The sequence below is a fragment of the Glandiceps talaboti genome, chromosome 3, assembly GCF_964340395.1.
Source record: "Glandiceps talaboti chromosome 3, keGlaTala1.1, whole genome shotgun sequence".
NCBI classification, from domain to species: domain Eukaryota; kingdom Metazoa; phylum Hemichordata; class Enteropneusta; family Spengelidae; genus Glandiceps; species Glandiceps talaboti.
In genome coordinates this window covers 20,217,702-20,237,871 of record NC_135551.1, presented here as the reverse complement: position 1 = coordinate 20,237,871, position 20,170 = coordinate 20,217,702, and the positions used below count along the sequence as shown (strand labels likewise).

Below are 20,170 nucleotides of genomic sequence, written 5' to 3'. Positions count from 1 at the left end.
TATATATATATTTTTTAAATGTTGTTGTTGTTGTTGTTGTTGTTGTTGTTGTTGTTGTTGTTTACCTTACTGTATTCTCTGATGATGCAGTTGTGTAACAAAGTTATTATTATGATCTGCATACATACAGTGGCTATGGCCACAAACATTACAACTCAACCCCCACACTTCCTATTAGCTTCCAGCTACTACCAGCTTCCTGTGGAAATTCACCAAAACCACAAGATGTTAGAATTCAATTTTATGCCAATTTAAACTCATTTTCGTACTCAAGTAGAACAGCTCCAGGGAAGGAAAACAGTACGACTATTTCATTATTCTTGAAGGTAGAATTTCTACCCTGTTATTTATATAGTTCAGAGGAAGTGGGTCATGACAAAACTATCGTTACTACATGTATTCTGAGAGAAATCAAAATGGTCGGCAGTGTGCCCTCTAAGCCAATTTGACGCACCACTGACGCACATATTTTCTAGTGATGCACCAAAATTTTGTCTTCCCCTATCTCTTACTACTGTATGTATGTGGTGACTCACAAGAAATGTCAGTTTTTCTCATTTTGACTCACAGCAACAAAATTTGGCTATCATTAGAGGGCACACTGATGGTAGGAACTATACCTTCAAAAATAGCCTGGACTTCTTTTACAATATCTTCTGAATAAAGATTTTCAACAAATATTTGAATAAAATTATTTTTGTGTCTTAAATATTTTGGTAATGATTTCTTTTCACTAATTATCATTTTAGTTACTTAATTTTAATAATTAAAGGCCATTTTCAAATTGATAATTTCACTTTTAATTTGTAAAAGGCCAGCGATTCAATCCCAGGCTCTCGTAGTAGATTTTTCTTTCATTCTGGACTAACTTTTGACATCTGTTTTAACCAAAATTTTTGTTAGACAACTGTTTCCCTGCTTTTACATGTACACCTAATTTTTAACCTTATCCAAACTGGGCCTTTAAGTTGTTAATATTGATGATAATTTGATACAAAAAAAATATTAAAAACTTACATGTACTGATATTAGCAAGTGATAATTAGTCAATTTCCCCTAATTTTCTTTTCTTTTTTGTTTCTTTTTAATTTGTGTAGAGGTATAAAATAAAGAAAGCCAAGATCTAACATTTTTCAGACTATCTGCTCTGAATTATCAAATCAACTGAGAGTGATACTACACAGTATCAGTTTTACCATGGAGAATACCCAACATGGTGTCTGCAAAGGTCAAAGGTCATACCCCAATTGTCAGTCAAGATATGAACTGAAAGGACCATTTAACTGCAGGAATGGCAGACCTTCCACATTTGTTGATAGTGGAGTTCATACAGGATATTATCTTCAATTAGCTAACTTTGCGTGTGTCCTTTGGAATCCATGCAATGATTGGTATGACAGTCTATAGTGGTTGTATCATTTCTGTATACAGTATCACAAAACACATCTAAATGGTAAAATAAACAGAAAACAGGGGAGAGACTACAAGAAACAGTAAAAAATAAATATACTGAGCATTCTTAAATCTACAAGGAACTTATCTATTTATTTTTGTTGATACAAAGAATGTTTTGCTCTATCAACTGAAAATGCTGTGTAGGCTTTTCGATGTTAACTTAAAAGGCACATAATTCAACCCCATGTTCTTGCATTTAGTGTTCTTTTATCAGTGATGCCTGATAATGGTTTACCGAGGTCACTATTTTTTTCCTGGGTTAACTTTTTCTATGGCTCTGCCACACTACTGTTTTTCAGAAATAAATTTCAATCCTAATGCAAACTGAGCAATTAAAGGCCCATACTTCAATCCCACGATCTCGCATTAGTGCTCTCATAAATAGCAAAGACCATTCTATTACTCAGGACAAACTTTTTCGATAGCTCGGCCAATCAACTGTTGTTTTTTTTAAAAATAAATTTCAATCCCATGATCTCCCATTGGTGCTCTCATATAGCCCATAATATTATAATTACCAGCTAATTTAGCTAGGACTATTCTATAATTCAGGACCAATGTTTTCTATAGCTTTACCAGACAAATTATCAACCTAATCTAACGTGGGCCTTTAAAGTGGAATACCATCCAACTTGAAATACTGTCAGTCTGTCTAGTTTACATATAACTTTTTATACAGGTAAAACCTACATCTTTCAAATATTTCAAATTTAACATAAAAAAGGGGAACAATGTTATTCACAGTTGTTGATTGCGGTGAGTGGGAACTGGGTCCAAAGATAAACAAGAAGTCCTGACAATTTATCATGTTCTGTTTATCACCTGACTTTGATGGAAGTCTCAAGTCCTAAAGTCGTATGTAATATTGTTCAACGCAAATTGTATCAAATTGTTCAAACAGCTGTTATCAATGTTTTTTGTTATAAAGGGTGATAAGTAGTTAAAATTTACCTGAGTTCCCCTGTCATTTTACCAGTGTTACCCACCAGTGTTTTTGTTAAGGGTGGTAAGTAAGTAAAATCTACCTGAGTTCCCGTCATTTTACTATTGTTACCCACCAGTGTTTTTGTTAAGGGTGGTAAGTAAGTAAAATCTACCTGAGTTCCCCTGTCATTTTAGTTTTTACCAGTGTTTTTGTTAAGGGTGGTAAGTAGGTAAAATCTACCTGAGTTCCCCTGTCATTTTACCAGTGTTTTTGTTAAGGGTGGGAAGTAGGTAAAATCTACCTGAGTTCCCCTGTCATTTTTACCCAGGTTCTTCACCAATATCATGACACATGTCATTTTTTACCAGATTTACCTCTTCCTTTTACCAGGATCATTTTCCACACCTTAGCAAAAACACTGGTTATGACAGTGTACATTTTGTATAGCTCCTTCCCACAATATTAAAACATTTAATGACATTATAAAACTACCATATAAAAGCTGTACTAGCTGTAACCTCAGTACTAGTACTAGTAGTAGCTACTACATTGTATTTTTTCAAGAGAATATTAATTTCACAAAGACTGATCTCCCAAATGAAACATTTGAAACTCAATATGTTTCCAAATTACTAAAATTATTACTATGTTGGTCTTATTAATTCTGGATGTCACGGTGATGGGTTTTATTTGATATACATACTTAAAATACTCAGAATTTAATACAAAAAAATTTTCCTATAATTAAATGTAACTTGATAATCAAAGTATGCAAGTTAAAATATCTTTGGATTGCAGTTGGCATGTGTTGATACTCTGGTATTGTTTTTGAGGAAAGGTTGAAAATGAGTTGTGTCTGGCATAGCAGTACCAAAGGTAGTCTACATGTATATTTGTAGTATGGTATCGCTACCATTTACACCTCCAATCACGGTATAGTCAAAGTCGTTACTCTAGAAGTCGTGCGATGCATGAGATGCAATTTAAAATTCATCCACAGCCACCCACACAGTAATTATACTCAAGGAATATCGTATACCTTGAATAGTATTGCATCATATGTATGGGTAAATGTACTTGTATAGTTGTTGTTGTTGTTGTATTTTATTTATTAACGTGTCCTATGTGGACTTAAAGTATACATTTGTATAAATGATCTGGTACAATTGTTATTACAACTTGCCACATCCAGCCCCTTGGGCTTATAAATAAGACACAAATCCAACTTGTTGCAAATATATAGTCGTACATAATACAGTACAGTACAATAAATCCAATTAAATTAAATTGATTTTAAATGTATTTGTGTAGCCATACACAATACAGTAAAATAAATCCAATTAAATTGATTTTTTGAGTCCATACACTAAAATCACTGCCCCCCCCCCCCTCCACGGGACCATGTTAATGAACTACTTATGGATAAAATGAATACATACAATATCTAATTTTTGTTATTTTAACAATTTTCTGCGAATATTGTTGGTTGTCTGATCATAAAACAATACTGCTGCAGTTACAGCCAGTACACCTTTAAAAATATATGCAAATACCCTATAATGTCATTGTCAGACTCTTTGGTGAATACAACTATGAGGGGTATTTTTGTATATTTCTCCATATCGGTACTATATGTGTTAATTTTACTAAACAAATCACCCCCATCGACCACCCCACCCCCGCCCCTCCCCCTCCCTCCTCGACCCCTCACATGAATAATGTATTACAATCAGTCTTTCCTTCACTATTTTTGTTATAGTATACACCTAAAAGGTTTCTGAGCTTATAATTTTTTGCATATTTAACACAGAAAAGCAAAAATATGCTTGGAACAACTTTCATGTTTGTGTATACAAGTAAATAATACCAGGCTCAACTATGTGCAAACTTAAGTTTCAAGAAACCATTTGCTGAATAAAAAAAAAAAAATTTAAAATAGCAGAATTTTGTGAAAAATATCAAGGCCTACCGTTTATGTTATTTGATATTAAAGTTAATTTGTAATTTGTAGTCACTAATGGATCAAATTAGTCTAGTTCCTATACGATGTGTTACAATTACTACCATCATCTCCACTCATGTATAGGGAAAGTCGTTATTCTAACACAGAAATCTGTGCTACACCCCCCCCCCTCCTCCCCAAGGGTAAACGAGGCATGTCAGTAGTAATCCATCACAAATTGACAGACTGTTGCAATTAATAAGTTCCTTTAAACAAATGTTCATTAACCAAACTCCATCTCCAGTCTGAAACTAAAATTATCTGGGGACACAATGTGATCATGTTTATATGAGCATGCAGTCTGGGGTAGCACAGATTTCTGTGTTAGAATAAGGACTTTCCCTATACGTGAGTGGAAATGATGGTAGTAATCGTAACGAGTCGTATTGGAACAAGACTAGGATCAAATTTACTCAATAACAGAAAAAAAAATCTGAAGTCTTTTCCTTTTTTTGCAGTTTATGTCAGGAGACATGATAGTTCCTATATCTTGACTACTGGACTGTAAGTTTCAACTTACAATACAAACTTTGATACAGAAACTTTGTAGCAGAAATTTCAACACGTCTCCACGCTATCAAATTAATAACGCTATTTCTAACACCTCACCATCCAGCACGTTTCACAGTGATCTTTACAGATGAACTATTAAGTTGTTTTAGAAGCCCAATTTTCATATTTATTTTTATATCTAGTAACCACATCAACATTTTTCACCTACTTGACCAGTTTCCTGTAACTGGACCCCATATCTCTGTCATCATAAGTTGATTTAGAAATTCGAGCAGCTTACACCATGAAGTGGATAGAAGTGGACGAGTGTTGATTTGAAGCAGCCATATTGCCCCCATCAACACTGTGAGACCACACAAACTACCTGTCAGGGAGTGTAAGCCAGACTCCAAACACAATACTTTACAAGACTTTAAACTTAAGCTGTGATTAAGTGCTTCTATACACTTATCGGATATATTTCTTAGTTCATATGTAGTTCTTTTAAAAGTGTCACATCCCAGTAAAATGTTCATATTGCTGGCGTCTGAGTACTTTGCAACCACAGTGCAGAAACCAGAGATCTTAGATTATTTGTAATTTTATCTGTGAAGAGTACATTGGCTAAGAAATAATTACTAAGATAAGGCCAAGTAGGTGACTATCTTCTACATGTTCTAAAGACTTATCAAGACAGATTGCATACTAATTGAATTGATACAATGAGGAAGAAACAAAATTTTTGACAACTGATCAGAAAGAATTACAGACCCTCCACTATGTTGGTGGAGCATATGGAGGGTCTATGACGGAATGCATACCTAAATACTTTGTCTTCTCATGGGGGGGGGGGGGGGTATAAGTCCCTCCTCATATACTACCATGGTCTCAAACACATGTACAAGAAAATCTATGTCTCAACACACCCCAAACCAAATGTAACAGGATACATGGAAACATCAAACTAACATACATTAGATTTTTTTTTTAAAAAGCCTGGAAAATAATCATTCATTTCGGTGAACTTTCTAAACAAAGAAAAGTAATATTCAGTTTCTGGGGCAGATGATGTGTGATAGCCAACCCTAAACAATGCTTCTTTTGTTCCTGCAGACTTCTTTTATTAACATATCTATTGTTTTAACCATGTTTAGTTTACACTTTTCTGTGCATTTGTTACAAAAATCAATCACCTAACACTGACTAAAATTTCAAAGATTCTTATCATTTTCTGTTAACACATTTGCAAGGTGAGAAATAGGGGAAAATTCACATGATGCCTGCATATATCAAAGGTATGTGTACATCAAAGAAGTGATGACTTAGTGTTTCCATGGTAACAAAGCGCCAAATATGTATTGGTGCATTAATTGTGTTGAAACTTGTGTGTCATCGGTAATTGGTAGTGGTTTCACTATGGTTTTCAAGCCTTAGTGACGGCATGCAATTTTACAGTTCTAATAGTTTTAAAGGCTTCGTGCAATGTCCGTTCTTCGGAGAAACGTACCCCACATCCCGACAACAAAAAGACCGTCCTGTTTACAACATCAAGCCACGTTGTCGCGAGTCTCTCCGTACTGCATGTCCTGGGAAAAAACATGTGTCACTCGACCCTAAGGGTGCTTCTAATTGAATTAAAACATACCCACACACACACGGAATGCTCATACATGATATATTCAAATTCCGTATAGCGAATTGTGGCTTCCCGGGGCGATGGATACACTCATATATAAAGGTATAGACACAGAGAACTTTTGTACAATTTTACCGCCAGAAATTTTGGGGGATACTAATCAACGCTTGCTTCCTTTCGGCACAGTTCCGTGAATACAAACACGTAATGTTTGTTCTCTCGGCCTGTAATCAAGTTTGTTGACCTTCGACTAAACAATTTACACAAACATTAAACACACTTTTTTTTACAAAGCATGTGGCCTGTAACCGTTTCAAATTTACGAAAATATCTAGAAAACAGGTTCTGTGGTCGGTCAGATTCTGAGTTTGTTAAAAATCTATGATAACTATCGTTGTACATATGTGTATGCAAACTTGATAGTTTTAGCGAATGGGTGTGAAACAACGCACCTCCACTTTGCAACTTGGTACAAAGACCTGTAAAAAAAGTTGTGGGCGGCTTTCGACCATTTACACAAACGATCACTTCGCTGTAAACTAAAAGTAATCTCTTCAAAGGTGACCACCGCACATGAAGCAAACAATTGGGTTTTCTTTTATTTCCCCCCCCCCCCCCCAAACGATCTCTCTAGTTTGTAACCCCAGTGTCCAAACTATAAAAAGTTGCAACTATTATTGGCACGCGCCTTAACAAATAAATCACAATCAACAAGATCGATATGGTAAGGAAAGGTTACGACTTACTTCCGAGGAGGACGCATCGCCGTGTTTAATCTTAAATTAAGAAAGAAGCATACACGGCATTTCAGTTACTTATCTGATACTAGTATCTAAACTCCCGCTTTGGAGGCACTCGTGTCACGCTCTCCTTAGCGACGTATATCGCCTACCAATGGGACAGACCGCAAAAACCGCAAAACATTCGTTTAATTGTGGGTCACTTTTCAAACATTGTGACCACATTGATTGCATTGCGCAATGTGTTGTGTACACGTACGTACGCTCTGTGAACGATGTCGTAGCACATTGAGCGAATATCTCTCTCACAACAATATTTACAAAGTTAGCACGACGGCTGCCAGATTTTTGAAGTTTCATTAAAATGACACACTTACCAGAATAATCAGCGGCTGCCGCATGCACAATAGCCAGCACGAGTTCAATTAAACCATAAAAGAATACTTGAGATAAATCCATGGCTGGAACAAGCAATTAAAACTTGGCAATTTCAACGATAGTTGTGCTGCGTGTCACACTGCCGTGCATATCCCCTTTGGCAGATGTGTTGTTGTTTAACGTTTTCTGTCCAACACGCACTAATTCGGTCCTAATTTGGATGGCTCGAATGATGATAAACACCACACGGACAGCTAGCTGGCTATATATATATGCTAGTCAATTGGACTTCTACATGCTCACCCATGCATGTTCATTCAGCTTTTCTTCTCATCGCTTTGTGGAGATCGGTTGTGAGAATGTGTAACGTTCCTCTGATCTCACCGCATTTCGGTCATGTGTAGTAAAGTAGGCGGGGCTTACAAACTCGTGCCCCTCGACCTGCCCCTCGACGATTGAAGCACAGTGACGAGATCGAATTGAAAACATTGCATGAACACAATGCGTTGTTCTCACTCAGGGCGCCCTCTACAGTCATTACTCATGTTACTACAGCGTGCCACAGATCTTTGTGTTCCACCGAAGCAGTTACTCACAGTGCGTGCAGGATGTCGACCTGTGGTAAATCTTCAATATGGAACAATCATTGGCTTTGTCAATTCGAAATTTATTTACAACAAGCAACCAAATGAATGGGTGTCACTTTGTAATATAAGTCAATGATTTCTTGTTGCTGTCAAAATTCAAAAAAGAAATTATGAAACAAAATTTGGAATAAACTTGTTGGTGTATTAATAGCCTTTCGTTTGATACATACAGCAGGTGCTATTAATTTGAAGGGGTCAATTTATTTATCTATCTAGTTAATTCCATGAGAACGTTTTAAGTTTGTATTTTCAGCGGCGATGATGGTGGCGGTGCTGGTGCATGGTGGTACTGGTGGGAGTGCTGGTGGTGCTGGTGTTGGTGCGGATGCTGGCGGTGGTGGTGGTGGTGGTGGTGGTGGTGGTGGTGGTGGTGGTGGTGGTGGTGGTGCAACGATGATGGTGGTGCTGGTGGTGCTGGTGGTGGTTGTGGTGGTTGTGGCGGTGGCGGTGCTGGTGGTGGTTGTGGTGGTGGTGTTGGTGGTGGTGGTGATGATGATGATGATGATGATGATGATGATGATGATGATGATGATGATGATGATGATGATGATGATGATGATGATGATAAATTATTTCCATACCAAGAAAAATGCACTGTATAAACATATTTTTATTTGTCTTGAACATTCTAAATATCAAAGTTTATTAACAGCGGCTTGCCTCGGCATACGTTAATTCACCCTGATTGCTAGCATGGTGATTCTGTAACTGCCATAATTTCGCTTTATATTTTAAGCCTAACAAAAAAAATTGTGGTTCCGATTAAGCTCAAATTTAAAATAGGTGGGGGAGGTCGATTTTTCATTATATTATATATATATTATATGAATATATCATATGTGCGTGTCTAGTTCAGGTAGTTATGTTTCCCGTTGTTGTTCATATGGTCTCTGTGTTATTGGTTTCTTCTCATCAGATGTACAGCCATTACAGTTTGGAAGAACAGTTTTATATTGTCTTTTTAAATTGATGTCAGTTTCCCCATTCAAAGTTTCGCGATTTTGTTATTTTTTTTCTCGAATACAATAAAAAAAGGGTTTATGGTTGGCAATGAGAAACTAATTGGAATCGGGTAACTGGGGCGAAACAATTTTTGATAGGCCTTATTAAATATTAATCATAACGTATGTAGACAACATGGTGGAGACAAAAGCAGACGCCAATTTACAAGATTAATACGCTGTGACAATCAGTAGAGTAACGATGATTCGGTCCACTTCACATATTCTCACACATCAAATTACCTGTACTCCAGAAACTACTCTCATGAAATACCAAATTTGATATTTTACGAACATCAAAAATTTTGATATATTGACAATTATTCACCCTTCACCAATTAATTATTAAAACAGTGTAACTATCGAATTATCAATTATATATATATGTGTGTGTGCTAAATTTTCATCGTGTTTAAATTTGCTTTTCGCCGCAGAGAATAGCATCTTGTAACAAACATATACACGAGACAGACAGACAGACAGACAGACAGACAGACAGACAGACAGACAGACAGACAGACAGACAGACAGACAGACAGACAGCGATTCGACTGATATGTTCTGGTATTACGGTAGAACCTGGCAATGGTGGGATGTGGCAGTATTTGGATGTAAAACTGGTGACAGTGCACGTGGTGGGATGCCACAATCACAAAAAATGCAAAGTTAGATAAGAATCAAAACAAACCGTAATCCCTAATTCCGTTTTCTAAAATATGACCCTCCCCAAGAACCGATACGTAAAAAGTGACCCCACGCTAACAATTCTCCCTGTAATTTCTGAAGGCTCCCTGAGACCACTTGTTTTACTAGAATTATTACACTCATCTCAGTTAATGTATGAATATTAAAGGTGCTCATTTCAATCTTGAAATAGCTGGAGCCAAAGTGATCTATTTGTATTTTTAATGTGTGCAAATATGTTTGTTAAGATTTAGAAACACCGAGTGAAAGTTTCCCCACATTCCCTTATCAAACTTTAGTGAAAATTAATCCATCAACTTTTAATTTCTTTGCTTCATGGTGTCCTTGTCCTCAAATAACATTCTGCGCTCAGTAAATTAATACACTTGTTTGTACTGTTACAAGATATTAATCTTAATAATCTTAATAATTAGATACATTATGACTTCAATATGTAAATCAACAAGCTTTGATGTTATGATTGGACCCATTCGAAACTAGCAATTGTTCAAGCTCGAAACATATTGAAAATCGGATTGTCATGGTAACATAAGTGTATCTTTTGTTATGAGTTGAATGATCGAGTGGATATATGTTCGAGAGACTGACGGAACGTGTTAGTTGAGTTTTAGCTGATCTCTGAATACCTTCAGTTGTACTATAGTACGTACACCTCGGCATCATCACTATGGACAGAGAGATGTGGTTTCTACTCATCACTGCGATCTTCGCACTGTTCATGGGAGGAACATTGTGCAAAGGCGATGGTGAGTACTTTGGAAATTTACAATCTCTTGAGAAAATTTCGGACATGTTCTCTTCTCTTTTTTAATCAATGACAATGTATGGTTATATAAACTGGGGGACTGCACCATTTTTAAATTTGGATCTCATACCGTAGTCGTGAATTATTTTCACCGTCACGGTAAAATTATTTTCAGTCACTTGAAACTTGAATTAATTCTTTTCGGGGAGGTTTAAAATATTTCCCCCAGCTCAAAATAGGCAAAACTATACGGTTGTATAACCTACATGAATTCTCCAATGCTTCTAAGGGGTAACACATCGACAACTCGTTATAGCGAGATGTTAACTATACTGTGCCGATTTTGGCGAAGATTTTAAGGTGTGTTTTTTTCGCAAAACGCGTACATGGTAATACGCGCGTGAAGTTAGCACTACGGTGTGCTCGTGACCGGCACCTGTCAACAGACTCGGCCCAAAAAAAATGTTGAAAAAAAAAGTTGAAAAAAAATAATTTTAACAAAAAATATATTTTGACTTTCAATTATATATAATCCTTTTAAAAAATTCTGGTTTGACGAAAAATAAAACAATATTCTCAAATAAATGGAAACTTATTTCAATTAAAATAATGTGAACATGGAATAAAAGTACATAAACGGTTAAAATTAGTTTTGTAAGTACGAAAAATATAAAATACTACAGCTAAAATAAAATAATAATTTTGGCCTGAACGGCTTGCCATATCAGACTGTATATTCCGCTTTATACTTCTAGAACCTTGTTTGTTCTAAAACTTTTACCCGCTTCTCGATAGCGAATTTCCACTTTCCTAAAGTGTCTAAAGAGATTCTCACGGGATTTATTCATATTCTGTTCTGGATTTCTAATAACAATCAATGTCTACACGTCAGCCCTTCGTTCTATCTCTGCTTCCTTTAAAAGTAAAGATTTAGTATTTCATCTTCACAGAGACTTCCCTGTCTATTAGTATTACTTGTGTCGTGAGGACTTCGCAGTTCTGTCTTCTTCCAGTCATTCGTCATCTTCAAGATTTCTTTGTGTCGTATCCTCCGTCAGCCAAAATGACCATTACTAATTTTCCTCTATTTTTCCATTTCTTCTTTTCTTCAATCGATTTCTTGATAAGATTAGTAAAAACTTTCAATTTGTCGATCTCTCCGTCGTGTCGTGGAGTTAGTAGTCTTTCAAATATTTCTCATTTCATACATATACGGTCGTTTTTTTTTCTGTCTTCTGATTTTACGTTGTGTTTTACGTTTACCTTTTCAATGTTGGTTATTTTTGCCTCGTGCTCTCGTTCCAGAATTTTGTCACACCAGTCCCTCTCGGTATCTATCACGCTGAGAGAACATTTTCAAATTCACACTTTTACCTGAAACTTAGATTGGGTGACTACGATTCGTCGTGTTACACAGCCCTAATGATGAATTTGCAAATGAGTCGTAAGGAATGCTGTTTTTCCTTTTCTTTTTTTTCTGCTGTCTTTTCTCTCCTTTCTTTGGGGAAACCCATCCTTTATCGTGCAGCAGTGCAGTACCTAGTCTTGCTGCTGGACGTTCGGGCTTTCTTTCGATACTATAAGCGAACGAAGTTCGCAGTGAGGGCTTGATGTTCCATCCTCGATAGCGATGTTCGGCCGTGTGTCGTATTTTATCGGAAGAACATCCGAGGTCTAGCAGATAGACTATGCAGTACCTATATTTGAGCGTTATCTGGTAAATTCTGGATATGTTATATATTGAGGAAGAAAACACACATACCTGTTACTAGTACATAGGGAATATTATATGCATAGGGAAACATTTCTGACATAGCTGGTCTAACGCTAACGCTAAATGTATTAGTGGAATCAAAAGTCGACAATTGTGAAAATCTGAAAGAAATACACTTTTTGTCATAAAACCTTAGCATTTGGGTGTTTGAGACACACACAATCCTTGTTCGAAACACACATAATCCTGGTCATAAGACCGTAGCATTTGCCGTTTTGTGCAACAATTTACTCTAAAACAGGACACATCAAAAGATGCGTCAGTTTCAGGCGACAAAACAAACACTCCAGTCGAAACCACACCAACTTGTGTCTGCATCTCACTCTCATTGACGGAACCCTTGATGTCTTCTGTTTTAGAGTAAATTGTTGCAGAAAACAATCAAATGCTAAGGTCTTATGACCAGAATTGAGGTGTTCGAAACACACTGAATCCTGGTCATAAGAGTTTAGCATTTGGGCATTTTCTGCAACAATTTACTCTAAAACAGCACATATCAAAGGGCCGTCAACACGGATTGACAGTTCGGGTAGTCTACAGGACGGGTGTTTTCGGTGACCAACACCCCGTACAATTCTGACTCTCTGACGCGTCGCGACGCCCAAGCAGTGGCAGTCGCTCGATCATGGATTGGTGGGTACCCCGGCTTGTTAGCGAAATTTCATATGTACCCCTTTTCCAGTTAATATTTCAATGAAAAAGAACCCCCCCCCCCTTTTTTTATATAGTGAATCTGGGAGAAAATCACTTCAAAAACCCCATTCTTTCCGGGAAGTTTTACCTTCAACTAGCTCTGGATTTCTATGCTACGGGGTTTCGACACGTTGTGTCGAAACCCCGTAGCGTATAAATCCAGAGCTATACCTTCAACGACACCTAATCCTTACACTGAGACAGAGAGAGAGAGAGAGAGAGAGAGAGAGAGAGAGAGAGAGAGAGAGAGAGAGAGAGAGAGAGAGAGAGAGAGAGAGAGAGAGAGAGAGAGAGAGAGAGAGAGAGAGAGAGAGAGAGAGAGAGAGAGAGAGAGAGAGAGAAATGGGGCATCGTACCCATATTCTCGGAGGGTGATCTGAAAAAGTACCCCCTTTTTACGATTCCATGGACCTAGATGGCCGACGAGATGCGAAACATCCAATTGGACCGCGACCAAGAAAACAGGTCGTAAATTGTGATATTGCGATTCTGAAGAGTCACTTTCACGGTAGTCATGCTCGCAGACGGTGTACGCGTTTCGCTCAAGGGACGACTTACTCCGTATGCAAGCAGAACTATTGGTTTCTGCATGGTTGTATTAAACAGAACAGCCGAACGGAAACTTGAAACGGGCTGTACTTTGTGGTATAAGATGAAGGTGTACACATTAGATGGAAACTCCTTGGTATTTCCCTTGGGAGGAATATATAAAGTAGTTTATTGAATACTCTGACAGTCACTGTGACAGAATTTACCTACTACCAGCAAATAGCAAGCAGGTTCTGAAACAAAAGATGTACGAGTGTACATGTATACTGTGTAATTCAGCTGTTTTTACAAAAGGACGAGATCGATTGATCTTCCGTCAATTATGATTAAAACCTATGTGCTCTATGGTGATCACAACTGTTACAATGTTTCTAATCTAACAATGGTCATTAACGTTAATTAACTTTAACGACATCGATACTTCTTTAAAAACAAAGAATATTGGCAACTCGACAGTAAGCTTTAATTGGAAGCATGTCGATACAGGTACTTATGCAATTACGGTGGATACGGGTGAGACAGCACTGTGGGTCCAAATTCCAAGCTGCGGGTGACTTCAAAGAAATTGTTTGAACCACTAAAATGGGTAAATATTCTCAATTTTCCACCCTCCACTCTCTATGACTAAACTTTAATATTTCGTAGGAATCGTGAACATTGAGAATATTGATAGATCGCAACAGCGAAAGCGGCTATGTAAATGTTAGTAGTTTCTGTCAACTTTCCTTCAATTAATTATGCAAAGGAGATAACGAGAAGACTTCTTTTATGTGTGGGGGTGGCTGTGGAGGTTGGGTGTGGTGACAGTATGTGTAAGCTTATGTATGTGAATGTGAGCGCACGTGTGCGTGAGTGCATGTATGTATGTATGTATGTATGTATGTATGTATGTATGTATGTATGTATGTATGTATGTATGTATGTATGTATGTATGTCTGTCTGTCTGTCTGTCTGTCTGTCCGTGTGTGTGTGTGTGTGTATGTATGTATGTATGTATGTATGTATGTATGTATGTATGTATGTATGTATGTATGTATGTATGTATGTATGTATGTATGTATGTATGCATGTATGCATGTATGTGTATGGAGTTGAAAGTATGTTCATGTTTGTTTGTTTGTTTGTTTGTTTGTTTGTTTGTTTGTGAATGAATGAATGAATGAATGAATGGATGGATGGATGAATTAATTAATTAATGCATGAATGACTTTATGTGTGTGCCCGTGTATGTGCAAGCTTACGTCAACAATCGATGGCAAATCTGACTTGTGTTAACGATATTGAAACACGATATTGTAAAAAAAAAAAATTGAATGTTAAAATGTCAAGTTTTTTTCAAGACTATACACTAATATATATTTGTATGCTAGTGCATTTAGCGAGATGACCTGCAAGTGACAATCATTAGCAACATCATATCGCCTCCAAATTGGTCATGAGTCGTGATGTGGTGTCAAAAGAATTTAAGATGGTTGTCAAGCGACTGCTTTCTATTGTAAATTTTAGAAATAAAATAAAATGATATATATATATTGTTTGTTACATCACCATGGCAACCGTCCAAATGAGTCGTGGTAAGTGACAGTTCGCCATTTCAAGGCCAACGTGAGATAATTAGCAATATCATGTAGTATTGTTATAGTAATAATCTCATCGCACGATTTCATCTTCTTCAGAGAATAGATACATGAACCGTAACGACCACAAGTTTCGAATACAAGGTACACACTGTAGCCTGACTTCGTCAATATAATTAAAACGCCAAATAGCTCCCAGGGCCAAAACAAGACAAAACGAAGCATACCATTCAATATCGTATAACTCGCTTTAATATCTGAGATGAAACATTAATCGTTATTTGCGTCGAAATCAATCATTTTTTTTGCAACGTTCTTTGTTCAACCACTCCCTTTATAAAGGGGATAGAAGCAGAAATGCCTGCAATAAAGAAATCGTTGTATGAATTATTTTCCCTCCTATAATTCTCCTAAAATTTACAGGACTTCTCGGATGATGAACCTTGATCTTGAAAGCGCTGCACGACTAATTGAAATTCAAATTATTTGTTTTGGGCATGATTTCAAAAGCCTGGGAGCAAATACAGAACATGACAGATATTTCTTGTTATTTCATCTGCGACGTGAAGACATACATGTACCTCTCGATGTGGTTTAGTCAGGGTTTCGTCATTTTAAACGTTTGCCTGGAAAAAAGGAATGGGTGTGATAAGCTCCTTACAACACACAAACTCAAGATTTGTTTTTGAACTTCTTACTTTACGAACTTTTTTTGTTCATTCCCTTCAACGTTGTATGTAAGGTGGGCCGTGAAGGGGCGTCCTCACACATCGTTCAATGAGGCCGGTAACGGCGGAGCACCACGACGTGTCGACGTATCTTACGGTCTACCTTCGACGTTGTTTTAACTGTTGGCAAAGCGAAGTTAGTTATTAGAAATTTATTTTGCCATGAACCCCCCCCCCCCCCCCCTAAGTAAATAATCATGTATGACTGAAGGTATATGTTAGTTACAGAGAGTTCAAGAGGTCACATTGTGATGGCGTATTATGGTTTTAGATCCAAAAGTCATACAATCATGACCTCCATGTCCGTCGACAACGCAACAACAGAGTTAGACTGCGACCAGTGCCTTGGGAGAATTTTGTTGTTGTCTTCAACATTTTTTTTTATTTTCCCAAGTTACTAGTCATCTCCCATGGGCTTAGGCGTTCATCCGACTGTTCCGAAATCACGCATTCATGACGCCATCATAAAAAAAAACTGTTGTGTGGTTTTTAAAAAATATTTTATTCTAATAAAGATTGGACAAAGTTCGGAAACTTGAGCAAGTCTAGAAGGGTTAGTAATACGGCGAGATACGACCTTGTCGTGTTGCCTTCAGTATCAAAAGCACACCGCACGGCTGGCGTTGTAATGGTGTATCCTGAAATGAATGAGTAAATAAATATACTAGCTAGCTACGTGGATGGATGGATGGCTAGCTAGCTAGCTAGCTAGCTAGATAGATAGATAGATAGATAGATAGATAGATAGATAGATAGATAGATAGATAGATAGATAGATAGATAGATAGATAGATAGATAGATAGATAGATAGATAGATAGATAGATAGATAGATATATAGGTACATGTAGGTAGGTATGTAGAGATAGATAGATAGATAGATAGATAGATAGATAGATAGATAGATAGATAGATAGATAGATAGATAGATAGATATAGATAGATAGATAGATAGATAGGTACATGTAGGTAGGTATGTAGAGATAGATAGATAGATAGATAGATAGATAGATATAGATAGATACATGTAGATAGATAGATAGATAGATAGATAGATAGATAGATAGATAGATAGATAGATAGATAGATAGATAGATAGATAGATAGATAGATAGATAGATAGATAGAGGAGAGAGAGATAGATAGATAGATAGATAGATAGATAGATAGATAGATAGATAGATAGATAGATAGATAGATAGATAGATAGATAGATAGATAGATAGATAGATAGATAGATAGAGGAGATAGATAGATAGATAGATAGATAGATAGATAGATAGATAGATAGATAGACAGACAGACAGACAGACAGACAGACAGACAGACAGACAGACAGACAGACAGACAGACAGACAGACAGACAGACAGACAGACAGACAGACAGACAGACAGACAGACAGACAGACAGACAGACAGACAGACAGATAGATAGATAGATAGATAGATAGATAGATAGATAGATAGATAGATAGATAGATAGATAGATAATATTGTACGTATATTAAAGGTGAGAGAATGACCGATATAAATGGATCAAATTAATGTAGGCTAAAAAACTACATTCTGATTTCTTTTCTAACAAATGTCGTCAAATCGAGAAATGGAAGGATTTTCTGTTTGATAAATGCATTGCACTAGAATAGATGTTGGGAACGAGGGCTTAATTACTAATTATGATACATGTGTATCAATGTGTATACAAACTTATTTCGAATTTGTTAGCAGTTTTTTCATTCGTTTAAACCTATATATCGACGTAATCTTTGCTTTTTTTGTAAACTGTTATCGGTGTCTTTGTCTATCACACACCTACCTGTTTTGAACTACCAAACTTCATGATCAAAGTATTCAATAAAGTACCGAATTCATTAACAGTCCACTGTAATTACATTGACACTTGTTTGAAACAATGAATTTCGACAACTCTTTTTCAATTCTTAGCATCAGCAAAACATGTTGGCACGAGTATTTAAATGAATTTGGCTCCACTATTCTACACTGCGGACAACTTCAAATAAAGACCGAATATCTTCAGTAGGATCCATCCATTTAGCTTCAGTTTGAATCGTCGCTGAAACTTTAAAGTCATTAATTTGCTTAAAACTTATGAATATTGATTAACTTGAGGATAATGTCGGCCAGTTATTATTAGCTGATAATTTAATTAACTTTTACAATTAACTTTTGTTCAATCAACGAAGTAGACACCAAGAGTTGATTGGAGACATACCTACCCCCCTCCACCACACTCACACGTTCATATACATACATACATACATACATACATACATACATACATACATACATACATACATACATACACACACACACACACACACACACATACGCACACACGCGCGCACACACACACACACACACACATACATACATGCACGCACGGACGCACACACACACACACACACACACACACATACATACATACATACATACATACATACATACATACATACATACATACATACATACATACATACATACATACATACATACATACATACATACAAGTCCAGAGTCTAATGAGGACCTTTTAATGTTAATTTGTATAAAAGTTCCCAGTTTACCTGATCATGAATTGCCTCATGTTTAAAACAGATTAATCATGTTTGGCCCAAGTATATCTACACAACTGATGTGATAAAACGTCTCCATGTCTTACAGATGAGTGTAAAAGTAACCCATGTTGGAATGGAGGAACATGCTTACAGGAAGGCTTGAATAACTATGTCTGCTTATGCCCTTATGGAACAGTTGGCAACAAGTGTCACCTCTACCATAAACCGTTTGAAGGTAATTGATCATTACGCCACCACTATCTACAGCTACTTTCACTGAACTGTTACATCTTAGTGAATAATCTGTCCATATATGTTAGTTTATTTTTAAACAATATAGAAATAAGTAAACATGGGATAAGTTTCTTGAAAAAAAGTGAAGCAAAATAATTCTAAATTCATTTTCTCTGTACACGCAGATGAAACACAAGCATTTGCTTGGTCAATGGACGACTTGATTTCTTCGAGTACAAAAACAACTGCATACCCTGACTTCGTCGGCAAGGTGAAACACGTTTGCGGTAGTACTAGTACTAGTAGTAGTCACACTCAAATAGGAAGACTGGTAGATGGCGTGTTCCTAAAGTCCATCTTGACGACTTCTTGTGACTGGATAGATCTGAGCTATTTACCAGATTCCTGTATCGACAGTCGTCAAAACTGTACCTTTGGTGTCACGTTTTGGTTGAAAATCAGATCTCTCTCATATTCATCAAGATATTCATTCATCATTGGAAATGGAAACCTCTACAAGGGAGGATTCTCCTTTAGGTATGATCCTTTAAAAGGGTTTTACTCGATTCTCGTGTTAACAGAAACAACCACGTGGTACGTCGGATTCAAAGCTGGAGCTCACTTCAAAGAATGGACATTTTTTGCGATGACGTGGTCGGATACCAAAGGTCTCGACGTGTTTGTGAATGGTATGGCAGCAGGATCGGACAAAGTTGGAATACAACGACCATACCCAACCTACCTGATACCCCCACATAATGCAATTATAGGGTCTCGACACCAAGCTGGTGGCATAAAAATTGAAATTGATGATGTAAAAATTCATGATAGTGGAAGGATAGACTACGGTAAGCTTTTTATTTGTTGTAGGCATTTAGGCGTTTTCAAGGCAAATTCCGGGGGTTGCAAAAACCCAAGAATTCAAATCGGACCTCTGGCTACTATAATTATGTCTGACGAGAACCAAGTGCGCCTCCTGCAGGTCAAAGGTTACAGTGGCATTTAGTTGCTGATACAACAGTGGTCTAAGCTGATGCGTACTTCACACTGACTATTTTTTGAAAAATCCACAAGACTATTTGTATCATATCAAGACTGATGTACAGCATTGGTATATATGTATGTAAACGTATTGGTATATATGTATGTAAACGTATTGGCATATATGTATGTAAACGTATTGGTATATATGTATGTAAACGTATTGGCATATATGTATGTAAACGTATTGGCATATATGTATGTAAACGTATTGACATATATGTATGTAAACGTATTGACATAAATGTATGTAAATGTATTGGCATATATGT

General features: G+C 36.8%; 1 protein-coding gene across 1 annotated transcript in view; it reads right to left on the bottom strand.

Moving 5' to 3' along the window:
- LOC144433184 (uncharacterized) overlaps window positions 1–7,965 on the bottom strand; it is a 66,466-nt gene extending 58,501 nt beyond the window's left edge. The window contains exon 1 of the mRNA XM_078121492.1: window positions 7,628–7,965. Within this exon, the coding sequence (XP_077977618.1) occupies window positions 7,628–7,709 (82 nt within the window). The 5' untranslated portion in view covers window positions 7,710–7,965. The remainder of the gene's footprint in view (window positions 1–7,627) is intronic.
- Between the last annotated feature and the right edge of the window lie 12,205 nt (window positions 7,966–20,170).